Genomic DNA, 13,916 nt, shown 5'->3' on the forward strand with positions numbered 1-13,916 from the left:
CAGTGTTCCTTGTGGTCTTTGATATGTGAGATGATATGCTCCCCTTAGAGCATGATTCGAGGGAGTCTGGAGGGCTACATGTGTATTACGTGGCCTGTCCAGTGGAGCCGGTGATGGAGAATGGTAGCTTCCACACTGGGCAGTGAGGTACGGTTAAGGATCTCTTCGTTGCTAACTCGGGCCTCCCAGCGAACTCTCATAATTTGTCTTAATTCCTTAATTAAATTTAGATCAATAGTTAACGTTTATTCCTTGTATTCCTTGTTTATTATAACTTAAAACAACACCAGAATTTGAAAAAATTGTAAAGGTTCTACGAAAGCAATAGACCTCCGGTAAACAAAAAAGCAAAGTAAAGATCCTGAATTCGATAAGTATACATACGGAAACGGTCATGTACACACAAAAGAATAAAAGATAACTATAAACTGGTACAAACTCTGTATGGATATTCAACAACACTTTTTGGTACTCACTTCAGTGATTATGAAAAGGGGGCTGGAACACAGCTCGGCATGAAAAACAAATACTTTATCAACAGAATTACGGTGAAAACCGGCAATATATATTAAATTACAAAAATTGAGGGAACAACAATAAATTGGCAGCTAATTTTACCTGAACTAACAAAACAAAAAACAAACTCAAACCATTGTACGCTGCAAGTAAAAGCATCGCTAATATATAAAATAGAAAAAGCTGCTTATTGGAAAAATTACTTGAAAATGATGTATTAATTAATAAAATAAAAATCTTTGAGCAACAAAATAAATTTTTATATACTACGGAATGCAAGGGAATAACTGAAACCAGCGGCTGGTATAATTCTTTTTACGCAGAAATTCTCGGGCTGTGGCGTCATTTCGACGGCGAGACATAAGAATGTCCTTGAGAAACTCGAGCTTAAGATCCTCACCATCGCTCGAGCTGAAGTGATAGATCTAAATACGGAACAATGCAAGAAGATTTAAAGGCTATAATATTCACCAACAATCGATCTTCTAACGTACATAACTATAATTAATCCATATATTATATCATGTACTGTATAAACGTTAACTAGGCCTATATATATTTTACTTATACAAAACATGGGTATCTACTGTATATCTTGAATACTATACTCAAAGCATCCCCAAATATGAAAACATTCACTTTGCTTTCAACACAGATTATGCTATCATTTATGTGGGACTCCCAGTCAAGTGATGAAGGTTCAAAACAAAGGGGCGCTACACATACTGGCATTATGCTAGGGCAAGGCAGCAGTCGCTACTTTTTAGTGGTTCTGGTGAACAATTTCATTTACATGATAATACAACATAGAAAATAGGAAAATAAACAAAAAAGCAAGGAATCAGGTATGCACGCAGACTAGTTCGCTAACCGCGGCTCTAGCGGCGCGGAATGAAATTTGGGTTAAGGTCGTCGAAAGATTTCCCAAGTTCAAAGAAAAATATGCGATGCGACATCATGTACCTTGCGGACCAAAAATTTCATGCTCATATAAAAATACCAAAACTGCTTTGTCCAACAGGACGTAAATTATTGAACTTGCTTACCGGCATGTTTTTAAGATTGATGGCGAAGGCATAGAAGTGGTTGTTATCTGCAATAAAGTTGCTTTTGTTGATGGAATCAACACGATCTCCAGCCGTTGATAGTGACGACAAGTTGCTCAAATCTTCCGATGAGTGATAGCGATCGCGGTTTTCATCCTTGCACAAATACGAAGAGCACGAACTCTCTGCAGGATAACAATCAATATTACCTACATGGAAAATACCATCATATTTCATGTATCTTCGTTCGAATAACTGACCTAAACTTGAGTTAAAGCATTCCACAAGCTCAGGAAGGTTGTTTCTTCTCGCATTTTTGACAAAAATCAGTTGAACTAGTCTGCGTTCAAGTGCAGCTTGGCACGCATCTCGGGCTTTCTGTCGGTCTGATGTATATGGAAGGTATTCTCAAGAATTTCAACAAGACGTGTTGAGCTTATAAAATAGTACTTACCATCGCTGTTATCCTTATCCAACTTCATATTTGTTATCATTCGTTCAAGGAAATCACGACCAGAGTACGATTTCTGTTCTCGAGTGATATCTCTGGCGATCTTTGTTGAAATTGGAGTAGAGCCACCCTACAACACATTCCATAGCTAACTGTTACCAGCAAATTTGGTCTGATCGATGTAAACATAAGCAGAGAGGTATAGAATGCAGACTAACCGGGTCGCTTGATATTGCATCATGTATATCGACCACTTTGGTAGTGGACATAACAAAAAGTTCCAACACAGATAAAGTGGGCTGCACGCATTGGATCATAACAGATATGTCCAACACATGAGAGTCATTGAAAACCTTAAGGATTTCCCGAAATGCCACAAGAAAAAAGAAAGCTCTGTTACTGGAACTCTCCGCATATGGGCTCAACGAATCGACTTTTGCCTTAAAATCCTGTTTCAAAACCCAATTCAAAATGAAAAAATAATACAAAATACTTTTAGTATTACCATTACATACATTAAGTAAAGCATTCGGTTTTGCTTACATCTATGATTATCTCCCATATAAACTGGTGTACCAAGGGCAGTGCGCCGCGTTCAATCCAGTTTCCAAGGAATTTTAGCAATGTCTCAAGTTTATTCACCAGGTCTAAGCAATGTTTCTCACTCTTTTCCAAATCTTCTTTGGTGCTACGCGACGAGAGTTTAAGTGATAAGTTGGCTGATGTCCCAAACATTTCGGTGATACTTTCTCGAATAATCTTGGACATTCTCCAAGACAAGATACCGCACAAACTTCGCAGACACGCGTTTGATTTCGATTGCGTTGACTCCTCCACATCCTATAATTGGCAATAAAAGTTAAGGACTTAACTTAACTTAAGGTATTTTTACACAACTAACAGTAGCGTTATAATTGTCGATCCTTTGTTCAACAGTGTATGACAATATTAGCACTTTTATAAAATATTCCTTTCTCAATCTCGTGATCGTCTATAAACATAAGAGTAAATTACAAAGCGGTACTCTATTATTTATAGTACTAACATAATAGCAATTTTGAAACATACCATGGTTGTTCGGTTTAACCACATTTTTTATGAGCGAGACTGCTTACATAGCTTTTTTGAACTATTTTGAACTCTGAAATTTTGCAATTCCGAAAGCTCGTAAAATGGCTGATGAGACAACGTTGCGCCATGGAAAGTTTATTTACAGAAACGAGGAAATAAACGAGCACATACCCGCATATGTTGCAACAAGTCATCTGAAATGATACTTCTTATGGAAGGTGAACCACACCTAGAAGATCCCCTTCCATGAATCTCCTTTTTACCGGACGAGTGTTTCGAAATATGTGTGGACGATCTGTACAAACCGTGCGCCCTTCTCATACAACTGAAGTTTGACTTTTTGCGTCTTGTTCTTAAAGTTTGATGCTTCCTGCCGTCGCTTTCTTTCCCACTGGATCCATTTTCTTTTTCACAGTGATCGTGCTTACCATTGTTATTGCTGTCATAGCATGATGTTTCGACAGGAATATATGGCAAAGCTTGAAATTCTAAGTCAGAATCGACGCTGCTTGAGGAATTGTCATCAAGGTGCACGTCTTGTATTGTATTAGCGCCATCATCAACGTCAACTTGCTTATTTGATACTTCTGTGTCGTCCGTGCTGCTTAAACCTCTACTGATTACGGTCGTATTGCTTGACAAACTTTGCCCCGAACCGAGGTAATGCTAAGAAAAAGAAAACATTGGTTAACAAGAAAATACCTACAGCAAACGGGCGGTTGGCAAAACTCATCTATTCATTCATTCGTGCAAATCATTTGGCAAAACTAATGAACACCAGTAAACATTTTACGTTGTCACACCTACCTTTTTTCTGTTGTTGCGTGAAACGCTGCTTTCAGACCTTACGCTTGAATGGGACGACGTCCTTGACAATGACGTCATATCATTAATCTGAAGTGATTGTGACAAGCGTTCCCATACGACAGTCATGCCAAGGGCGATGAGCAAAACGCTGTTGATCCTGATTGACATCTGTAAATAAACAAAAATTTGATCTTTGATCTTTTAGTACGTGGAAAGTACCCCTTTCAGTTACTGCTTCGTTATACATTACGCAATCTATTCGCAACTTTAAAATGAATATAACCTTGAAGTAAACACCAGAACGACGATACATGTTTATTGTTTCAACGTTGTCATTGCACTCGGGGCTTTTCTCCAATTCATGACGACAACAATCCACCGTGCCTTCTTTTGCCCTGGTTGTTAATACAGTAAAATTTGTTTAGTTCCTTACATAAAATCACGGTATTCAAAATATTCGCAAAAATGTCAAGACAATGAAAACGAAGAATTTGTTCCCTATACCTTGTTTTACCTTCGTTTTAATTGATGTACTTTTTTATCGGAAACGTAACTTCTCACTTTATCACGAGGAAACACACACAAATCCAAATTGAGTATGCAATCCAGATATTGACAAATGAGGTCATCAACGACCTGTGGAATGTGGAAACGTTGTCACGTTATACAATATAATATGAACAGGACATGTTCACAACTAATGTAATTGTGTAATGTTGATGAAATATCCACCTTGAAAACTTTTCCGCAAAAATCTTCCTTGTTTTGTAGATGACCATTTAGCTGAGATCGGTGAAGCTGATTTTCATTCAAAAATTCTGGCAACTCATATATAGCTTTTGTTACATCTTCAACAAATTCAAGAAACCTTAAATAAAACTCGTAGCTGATTAATTGATCAACATCAACAATCATGCCATGATTACATAATCGAAAACTAGTTTATAACGGGTCAAAATGTCCTGACTTTGATTAATAATTAATTGAAGACCGGAAAATAATCCCAACCCCAGGTATAACTTTCGCAAATAGCAGCAATGTAGCTAAATAGGTCATACAAATGCCAAACCTGCTCAAAAGCACAACAAAATCAACAACTGAGTGTGCGCAGTAGAAGTCAGCCGATGAGTCAGCAGTTGCATTGCAGGTATGGTTGCATGTATGTCTTGCCGTGGAACTTGCACACTCTTGGTTTATATCGGATTTGGCTGGATTTGACAGCTTTGAGCTGAATGTTGATTCCTCATGTGTGAAAATCGGTTCTTCTGGCTTTAATTTTGTGTATAGCCGTATCCGTGAACTCTCACCAACATCCTAACACAAACCAGCATCAGCGTTTGCAATCGTTGCTTGTAACACTAGGTATGTCATGCAAACTAAATATTGACACAAGCTGAATTTCCAAAGGTCCCTGTTTGTGCGCAATCAATGCGAGAAACGTATGCAATGTTACCTGTACCAAGACTATATCTTTACTGGACTTCTCTTTTTGCTGTGATGCATTAACTCTTGTAATCACCATATCATTGTTATCAACCTCAATGGGGGGGATACCTACAGAGCTTTGAGAAATTGTCCTACGTTTAGAAGTCTGAATAACTGCACACTCATTATGTTGTATGCAGCTAAGAATTTTTTTTGACATTGTTTCTGATAAGGTTTTTAACCAATTAGAAGATTTTCGATGAAATGAGTTTCTCCATGAAAAATAGCCATCATCAGATACAGGTTGAAACCCAGTTTCTAGAGCACATGTCTCAAATTCCACGACTCTGTAAAGCCATAATATGGTTTTGTTAACCAACAAACAGTTTCCTTAATGATATTTACAATAAAATTTCTTTAACTTCTTGGCTTAATTTTTTATTTTTCAAAATAAAATTATTTTTATATAAATATTTATACGGACTTTGTTGCAAGGACTACACTGGCTTCGAAGTCCATTTCCAAATTTTGACCGTAACATTCGTAATAGGTAATCAAGTCTTCTAAAATAGCTTCATACAGGACAGCAGCAGTGACTTTTGCAACATTTTCAACATATGGACTAAAGATGGCTTGATAGCCAACCCTGCAGCCATTTTTAACTGAGTCAATTGCATGGACAACAGCTCGAAGAACTTTAGAAGAAGAAGACTCTGCACAGTTTTTAACACAATCGCATCCTAGATTATGCTGATATTGATAGTCGTCATCAACAGCTCTTCTGAAATTGACACAAAAATGATAAAGATTCAAATATCCTTCAAATCGCTGAACAATGCAAAATATCCGTAAAATTTGCTGCAGAAGAAGTGATGTCTAAATAGGTTTTTTGGAGGCAAACTAATGGAAGCTTGGATACGTTATTCTTATTATAACGTAAATTTCTTACTTAAACCAATCCTTCACACATTCTGGATAGTTTAAAGGCAATATTGCATTCCACTTCTTCAGTAAATAGTAACAAGTTTTTAGTAAAGCCAATGCGGAACAAATTTCTTTATTTTCTGGTTTCCATTGTGACAGGAATGAACACATCAATGATTCCACTTCACATATAATGTTACCTAAGTAGAAGGAAAATTACACCAAAAATAAAATAAGTTGCATGTTTTTTGCATAAGTATTTATTTACAAAGAATTGACAAAAAGATTCTTACCAGCAATATTAATCATGATTTCAATCTCTGTCTGTAAAATGTGGTTATATCCATTTTCCAAAAGCTTGAGCAAAGTTTCCATCTTGATTTTAAATTAATTAAAGAAAATCATCCGTAAACTGGTAGACATTGGTAAATGTGGCACGAAAGTCTTATCAATTACAAATCACAGTTTGTAAATACCTGGTGCAACATTTCAGATAACACCGCAGGTTGATGCAAATTCAAGTTGTCTTTAATTTTGTTAGACCCCATGCATTGCAGGAACAACACACATTGTGTAACCGACGATATTCGGTAACGTAATGAAAATTCTTCAAGCAATCTTCTAGCTTTTTCAGGTATAAAATTCTCTTTGAGTGTTTCTGTTGATGATACTGTATTTGCCTCAGGAATGCTGTTGTCAGACATTACAGATGAAACACTGTCGCTTTTAAGTTGATTGCCATGGCCAGTTTCGTGATAGATTATCTGTCCAAAGCAATAAAATATTAAACACTGACAATCACCACCCATCAACTCCATAAATGAGTACCTTATTGACAAGCTTCTTGTAGTTACGGCAGTGATCATTCTGAACAAAGTCATTGTCTTGTGACACATCCCAGGAAACATTTTTATCGAGCAATTCAACAATTGCCTTGCATTCACTATCCTTCCATACTTCATACTCAACAGGAGTCTTAAAAATAAATTAACTCTGCCTCATATGTATATTATACATACCAGTTTCAACACACATAATACAACCAAACTCAATGTCATTTTTTTCATTGACAACAATATTGAATATCATTCAGTTAGCGCTTGGCTCTGATTATGCAGATGTTTACTGATACTATGGTTGGCTATAAATTTACAAACATTCCGATGTATGAAATATTATATAAGAATGTGAAAAATCAATTGAAACCTGAAATGATGTTTTCTTGTAATAAGGATTTTCTTCCCTCTCTAAGCTCCTCAAATGTATGAAAAGATCATTGTGTAACTTTTCATACAATTTGTCTTTATTTGGAAGAATTGCCTTTTGATACTGACGGTGCCTTTTTGGAGAAAGTTGAAATATATCTCCAATGTACTGAGTTAGTGTAAGAGAAACTGATCTAAAATTTGCAACAGGACTTTAAAATAGTTTGTAGACTCAGCATACAGTAACAATTTATTTGAAACAATGAATCTTAATACAAAGCAAAACATAACGTCATGCAAATGCATTTTATGCCAAGAAATTCACAAGCAAAGATTATAAAGATTTTAGAATCATTCATGAAAACGATTTTGACAAAATGACATCATGCTTGTATCACATTATTTTATACCTTGTGTTTTTGTGTAAGAGCAATCCTCCTGATTGTAAACCTAGAAATTTGTTGAAATTGAAATTGAAAACATCCGCCCTAATAACATCATTGACATGCTGTTGCCATTTATGAAGAAATATAATACAACTTAATCACTAACCAAGAATTTGTGTTTTTTAAGCTTCACAATTTACCAGAAGTTAAAGAGGGTGTTTGAAGAATATTTGAAAGTACTGGGTGCTGAGCACATGAAGAGGCAGATTGATACACTTCAAGTTCATTTCTTAGAAGTTCTTTTGCGTTATCCTCAGCAAAAATTGTGGATGAGGGACTGTGAGAAACAGCTTTTCCTGAAATAGATAAAGAGTTGAAATTGTTTCCAAAGAAAAAAACCTTTCTTATTATGTGCAAGAAAGACATCTGACATTAGATGAACTTGCCATGTTTGGAATGTTTTATGTTTTCATTTGCTCCATCACTTATAAAACTAGAACTATCACTCAGTGTGTCGGAGAAAACATCGCGGTTCCTGCTAGCTATTGATTCAGTTCTCACAGTCTGTCGATGTGTTTGACTGCGCTCAGGATAGGAACTTTGTGACCAATGTCGTAGTCGACTTTTCACAATTGGGAAAGTGTTGCTTCTGTGCAAAGATTCAACAGCATCGCTATCTTCTCCTTGTTGACAGGAGCAACAAGACTTTTTCTCAATGCAACGTTTCAAAAACTCATATCTAAAAATGATTAATTTTAAAATAACTTGCGATAAACCCCACAAAAGTTTATCGATTACCATATTAAGAGTTTTAATAATAAATGCATCAGAATCTGAAAACCTTGTTCTTCTTAAATTGTTGAAAATATGAAGATCAAATATTTCAAACCTGAATTTTTTAAATTCTTCATGAATGCTGTTACTTGTCAAACTTGATCTACAGAAAAGAATTGAAAAATAATTGATTAATGTATACCAACTCAAAAGATACAAACTGTAAATGCAAGTAAACTAGCATACTAACCTAATCAAACTACGCAGTTCAGAAAAGGAATCAGTACTGGTTTCTCCAATGCTAACACTTTTAAAAACTTCCTTTTCGGCCAGCAGAATTCTTTTAACCACATCAATACAGACACATTTACAATTATGGTCCTCTGCATTATTTGTTATATCATCCATACTAAAAAATTCTAAACTTCAAAAATAATTCTCAAAAGTTTCTGATGCTGATGACAAAACTATCAATCATTTTTAATTTCTAGATATGTATGTACCATGTTCGCTTCCTACATACAGGATATGAATAAAATACACAAAGCCTCAAAAATAAATATGTAACTTATAAATGTATCAAGCACAAAACCTGGTGATGAAGTTTTAATCATACACTTCCAAAAGCAAGCAGCATTTGGAGTTCTAACAGTGATGCAAAATGGCTTTAGCCATATGTTTGAACATCTATATACAGCAACCACTTGTTAATTATTAACAAAAGTTTACAAGTATTTTTATTGCAACCACTTAAAAAGTCATTGTGGTTTCACAAGATTTTTGCAATCATTTGTCAAAACTCAAAAGCATTTAAATGAGGTTGCACAAGAAGAATTAATTTAAAATAAATTTTTGAATTTTTATTAAAATTTTCAAATACTGTAATGCAAATTACAAGGAATACTCAGCATTTTACTGATGATGTCTAGATTTGAGTTTTTTTCAGTTTATCACAAATCATATCATTTTCAAACAGTTTAAAATAAATTCACAGCTAGGGTCACATTTTAACAGGTGTCCCAATGCCATGCCAACCACTTTTCGTATTGAGCATCCAAAAGTGACCTGAATAGTTGCCCGCTGGGCACTTATTGTTTCTTTAATGATTGGCCTTCACTGCACAATGAGGTTGCTCATGCAACTGATGTCTGGATAAAGCCATTGATATGGCATGGTCTGTGTTAGACCATTCCATACGTACAGCATACAGAAACTGTATTAAGAGATGTATTTACAAGGAATGACTCTGGCAATTATAACCATACAATTGGAGATAGAAAAAGTAGAACATTTATGAAACCTTAGGCCTAAAAACACTGCATTGTCTGATTGTGTCTGTTGAAGTTTAGTTTGCCAGAGTTGGCCATCCAAATTTTTGAGGGTCACCCATTTTTACAGAGCCAGGATGTCCCAGCCAAAGAACCCACTCAGAAAATAAAGGGTATTCACTGTAAAACATCATTACCACAGACCGCACGATCAATCAAGATCGAGCATCATTTATTGTTTGGAACAATCGCATTTACACATTATAATAATGTAAAGGAATTGCACCATCTAATTACGAATTAAAACAGCAACATTGTTAAAATAACAGCTGTTAGAAATGATAGGCCGTAACACCGCTAAAAGTATTGCTATGAGGGGTACAGTATATGGATGTTTATTTATAATATCTCTAATATACTGCCCAATGGTTCCTTTGGGTGTATTTTATATATAACACCTGTCACAATCAAAGCTGACGTAATGCTTTTTATGCTACGTCACATAGCTGTTATAAAATCAAAGTCCAGTACTGTCTCCTGAGCTATTAATTATTGTTTTTAGAACACAAGCAGAAGGGCCTTGGATTGAAAAAAGTGTCTCAATCACACCATGGCAAAACAAACCCAACTGTGAAAAATGGGTTTTTAAAAATGTACCATTTTGATTCTTTTTTAAATTACAAACGTTCTGGGCATTCAATTATAAAGATTTTATTCAGGTGAGTTGTATTTCAATTCTTTTACGCGATAAACAAAAAAGTTTGAAAATATGTTGCCTAGTTCTTATTTTAAAGTGCTTTGAATCCTACGCACTGGACATTTCCAATATAACGTCTAGGTACATGGTCAGCAAAAAATGCAATGTAAAATGCGTAAGAGTTTGTATGTAATCTGCTGCACATTACACTCTACTACAGCTCAACTACAAGTAAATAAGCCTACGAATCGAATTATTACATTCAGACATGCTGCAGGTGCCAATCAAACTCTTACACATGCTTACTTTGCATGCTATGTTGACCACACAGCGTGACTTCATATTAAACTAGTCCTGCACATAGGATTTAACACTAGAAGGACGGGGCGCGTCAATTGACGCATTTTCAACCTAAGTGCATCTATAACTTTTAAGTGGTGCATCGCACAACCGTGATATTTCCTGACTTTTCCTACATTAGTGTTAGGTAACTAACCCGTGAATATGAAGTTTTTATTTTACCGGTAGAGATAATTAACGTGGTCACTACCTAGAAGGACGGGGTGCGTCAATTGACGCACTGTTACTTCACACTACAAAAACCAGTTCTCGCGATAGAGAGCATTGTTTTCTTTCTGCTGATAATTACAGGTTTATCGAATTAGGTCACAGCTGCCAGCACAGAGGTGTGACAAACGTGTCGACAAACTATGCAAGTCGACTTTTCCGCAAAACAGAGTAGTTTCGTCACAAGCGCAGCCTAATTTCGGAATTTTTGAAGTTTATCGAAGCGTAAGTGTAGTAAGAGTTTCTTAGTTAGATAAATTAGATAAATTCGTCGGCTTGGTGGTTGCTCGTGACGTGATAGGAGGGCGCAACTTCCCTGTGAAGAGTTTGTGGGGGAGGTCGTGGGGATGTCCGATGTTTTCCCAAACCATGGCAAGAGACAGGTTTCTGGAGCTCATACGATTCCTTCGCTTCGATCTGAAGACGGAAAGGCGTAGGAATCTATTGCATGACAAATTTGCACTCGCTTCACAACTTTGGAACAGTTTTATATCAAACTGCCAAAAAGCATTCATTCCACAGTGGAAGATAACTGTGGATGAGCAACTATTGCCGTGTAAGGCACGCTGCAAGTTCATCCAATATATGGCCAATAAACCAGACAAGTTTGGTCTAAAGTTCTGGCTGGCAGTTGACGTTGAAAACAAATATTCCTTCAACGGTTTTCCTTACGTTGGAAAAGATGACGCAAGGAGCCCCCACGTGAGTGTGCCCACCGACGTTGTACTGAAACTCATGGCTCCGCTTTTTCAAGGAGGTTACAACGTCACTTGCGATAATTTTTTCACCTCACTTGACCTGGCGTTGCGACTTGCGGAAAAGAAGTGCAGCCTCGTAGGGACAATGCGCCAGAACAGGAGAGAAGTCCCGGAAGAGTGCAAGAAGAAAAAGGAGTTGCGTGGAACAGAAGTGTTTAGGCACGACGGCTTGTATTTTCAATGCGATTGCTTTTGTTAATTAAAATGCACAAAGCGGACATGCGATAGAAGTAGTTTTTTCGGAGCAACAGCACAGTTTTCTCAACAAAAAACGTTAGATTTGCGCCGTTTTGACCTTTTGCGTCAATTGACGCACTCCGTCCTTCTAGGTATACGAAAATTGCCGTCCTTCTAGTGTTAAACCAATGTAAAGTAAGAACTAGGCAACGTACTTTTTGTGTGAAGGAATTCATATGCAACTCACCCGTGTGAAATTTTCACAATCCAAAGGCCAGAACGTTTGTAATTTAAAAAAGAATCAAAGTGGGTTGACATTTTCCATTGGTAAATACAGGCGTTCGAAAATATCTTGTCACACAGACAGCAACTCTATTCTATTAAGGGTCTATTCTGTAATGCACATTTTTGCTCTCGAAGCCTTGCTACATTTGCCTGTCTAATTCGTGGAAGTTATTATCATAACTGCAGATATGTTTGCGACCACATGCGTCAGCACAAGTTTTCGCCCCGTACATTGGAAGCGAAAAATAAAATGAATGAATACTCTCGCGATCAACTAGTGCTTATGGGCACTGGGCAATCTTTATCTGAGGTTTTCAACTTTTGGCTTAGGGGAATCCCTAGCTTAGCAACTTTTTTTATTGAACACCTTTTAAGCTCCCGGGGTACTTTTACTTTTTGCCTGCTCTTTGATTGTTTGCGAGGGTTTTATTCATGTTTTAGCGCCTTAGGTTATAACGTAAATATGACGACTAACTTTTGAAATATTTTATTTCTACGTTTCGTAGAATCTAAATGTTGGAATTTATGAACATTTTTGCATGGTTGAAAGGCAAATTTAGCCTAGCCGCTGGAGTCTGGACTACCCAGAGCTGAGATCACATAAAACACTTGCAGTTGTTGGTTGTTTAATTAAAATGAACGTGTTTTATAATCAGTGATTCGTCAAGAAAATTAAATTTATAAAGAGAGCGTCTAACAAACTCACTAATTTTGCTGAAACAAATTTTTCATCAGACACTTCTCATTGATCTGATAACCGTTTGAACACCGAACTAAGGCGGTGACGTCATATCCGCTTTTAAAACAGTTCTCAAAACGATTTTGGCAATACGTAACTCGTAAACAAAAAAAAGATAAGAAAATTTGATTTGCATTTCCGGAACCAGCATGTTTTTATCATTTTTTTAAAGGTAGGTTGAAAATGAATTCAGTTTACTTTTAATGTAGTATCTATGGATGGCTAAATAAACAGAATTTTCTCACAAGATGCGGATGATCATGTATTTATTCTATTAAATCAGTGGTTGCCAAAGTATGGGTTACGACCCAAACAAGGGTTGCAAAGGGTTAAAAAATGGCTCGCGCGGAGGCGAGGGCCTTGATCGTCAAAAATAGGTCATGTTGTAGATTTTCAACGTTCCTTTTTTCTCTGTTCAAGGTCTTTCATCATAGAATGAACGTCTATGATGCAAAATAGACTGAATTTTGCATCCTAGACATTTCATCTGGGAGTTATAACAGCTGTGTTGTATAAGACAGCAACATGTTTCTGTGAAAAAGTAACTTAGTTGTGCTTCCCGAGAAGAACATGCAACTTTATTAGGAGTCAGATGAAACCTCAGCGTGTACTGACGTCCTTTTTGGCGATAAAGCTTCTAAAAACTACAAACGTACTTTCCAGGGCCAGAATTAGGAGGGCTATACAGAGGCATCAGGTTTTGTAAATCTTTCGGTATGCCAATTTTAAAGACCTATGCAGTAGGCCTATGTCGGAATATGGAGATTCCTTTAATCTGCGACTTTTAAAAGCTGTTTTTATGTTGTAATCAAGGTATTTA

At 36.4% G+C, this 13,916-nt stretch overlaps 1 protein-coding gene across 2 annotated transcripts; it reads right to left on the reverse strand.

Moving 5' to 3' along the window:
* Positions 1-248: 248 nt before the first annotated feature.
* Positions 249-9,045, reverse strand: LOC143450323 (uncharacterized). Of its 2 annotated transcripts, XM_076950821.1 has the most exons (24): positions 8,856-9,045; positions 8,721-8,768; positions 8,278-8,570; positions 8,032-8,187; positions 7,856-7,895; positions 7,447-7,639; positions 7,069-7,215; positions 6,717-7,004; positions 6,534-6,615; positions 6,266-6,440; positions 5,801-6,097; positions 5,345-5,663; positions 4,961-5,205; positions 4,624-4,759; positions 4,406-4,527; positions 4,175-4,286; positions 3,892-4,059; positions 3,256-3,750; positions 2,557-2,853; positions 2,232-2,462; positions 2,017-2,143; positions 1,823-1,948; positions 1,563-1,747; positions 249-941 (listed from the first exon to the last, which is right to left on the reverse strand). In XM_076950821.1, exons 1-24 carry the CDS (start codon positions 9,011-9,013, stop codon positions 783-785), a joined length of 4,599 nt encoding a protein of 1,532 aa, XP_076806936.1. In that variant the 5' UTR covers positions 9,014-9,045; the 3' UTR covers positions 249-782. The 2 variants fall into 2 exon arrangements, with proteins under 2 accessions (XP_076806936.1, XP_076806937.1); XM_076950822.1 differs by lacking the exons at positions 8,721-8,768; positions 8,856-9,045 and having other exon boundaries at positions 7,856-7,933; positions 8,278-8,416.
* Between the last annotated feature and the right edge of the window lie 4,871 nt (positions 9,046-13,916).

This window comes from Clavelina lepadiformis, chromosome 3 (genome assembly GCF_947623445.1).
Source record: "Clavelina lepadiformis chromosome 3, kaClaLepa1.1, whole genome shotgun sequence".
In the NCBI taxonomy this organism is placed as follows: domain Eukaryota; kingdom Metazoa; phylum Chordata; class Ascidiacea; order Aplousobranchia; family Clavelinidae; genus Clavelina; species Clavelina lepadiformis.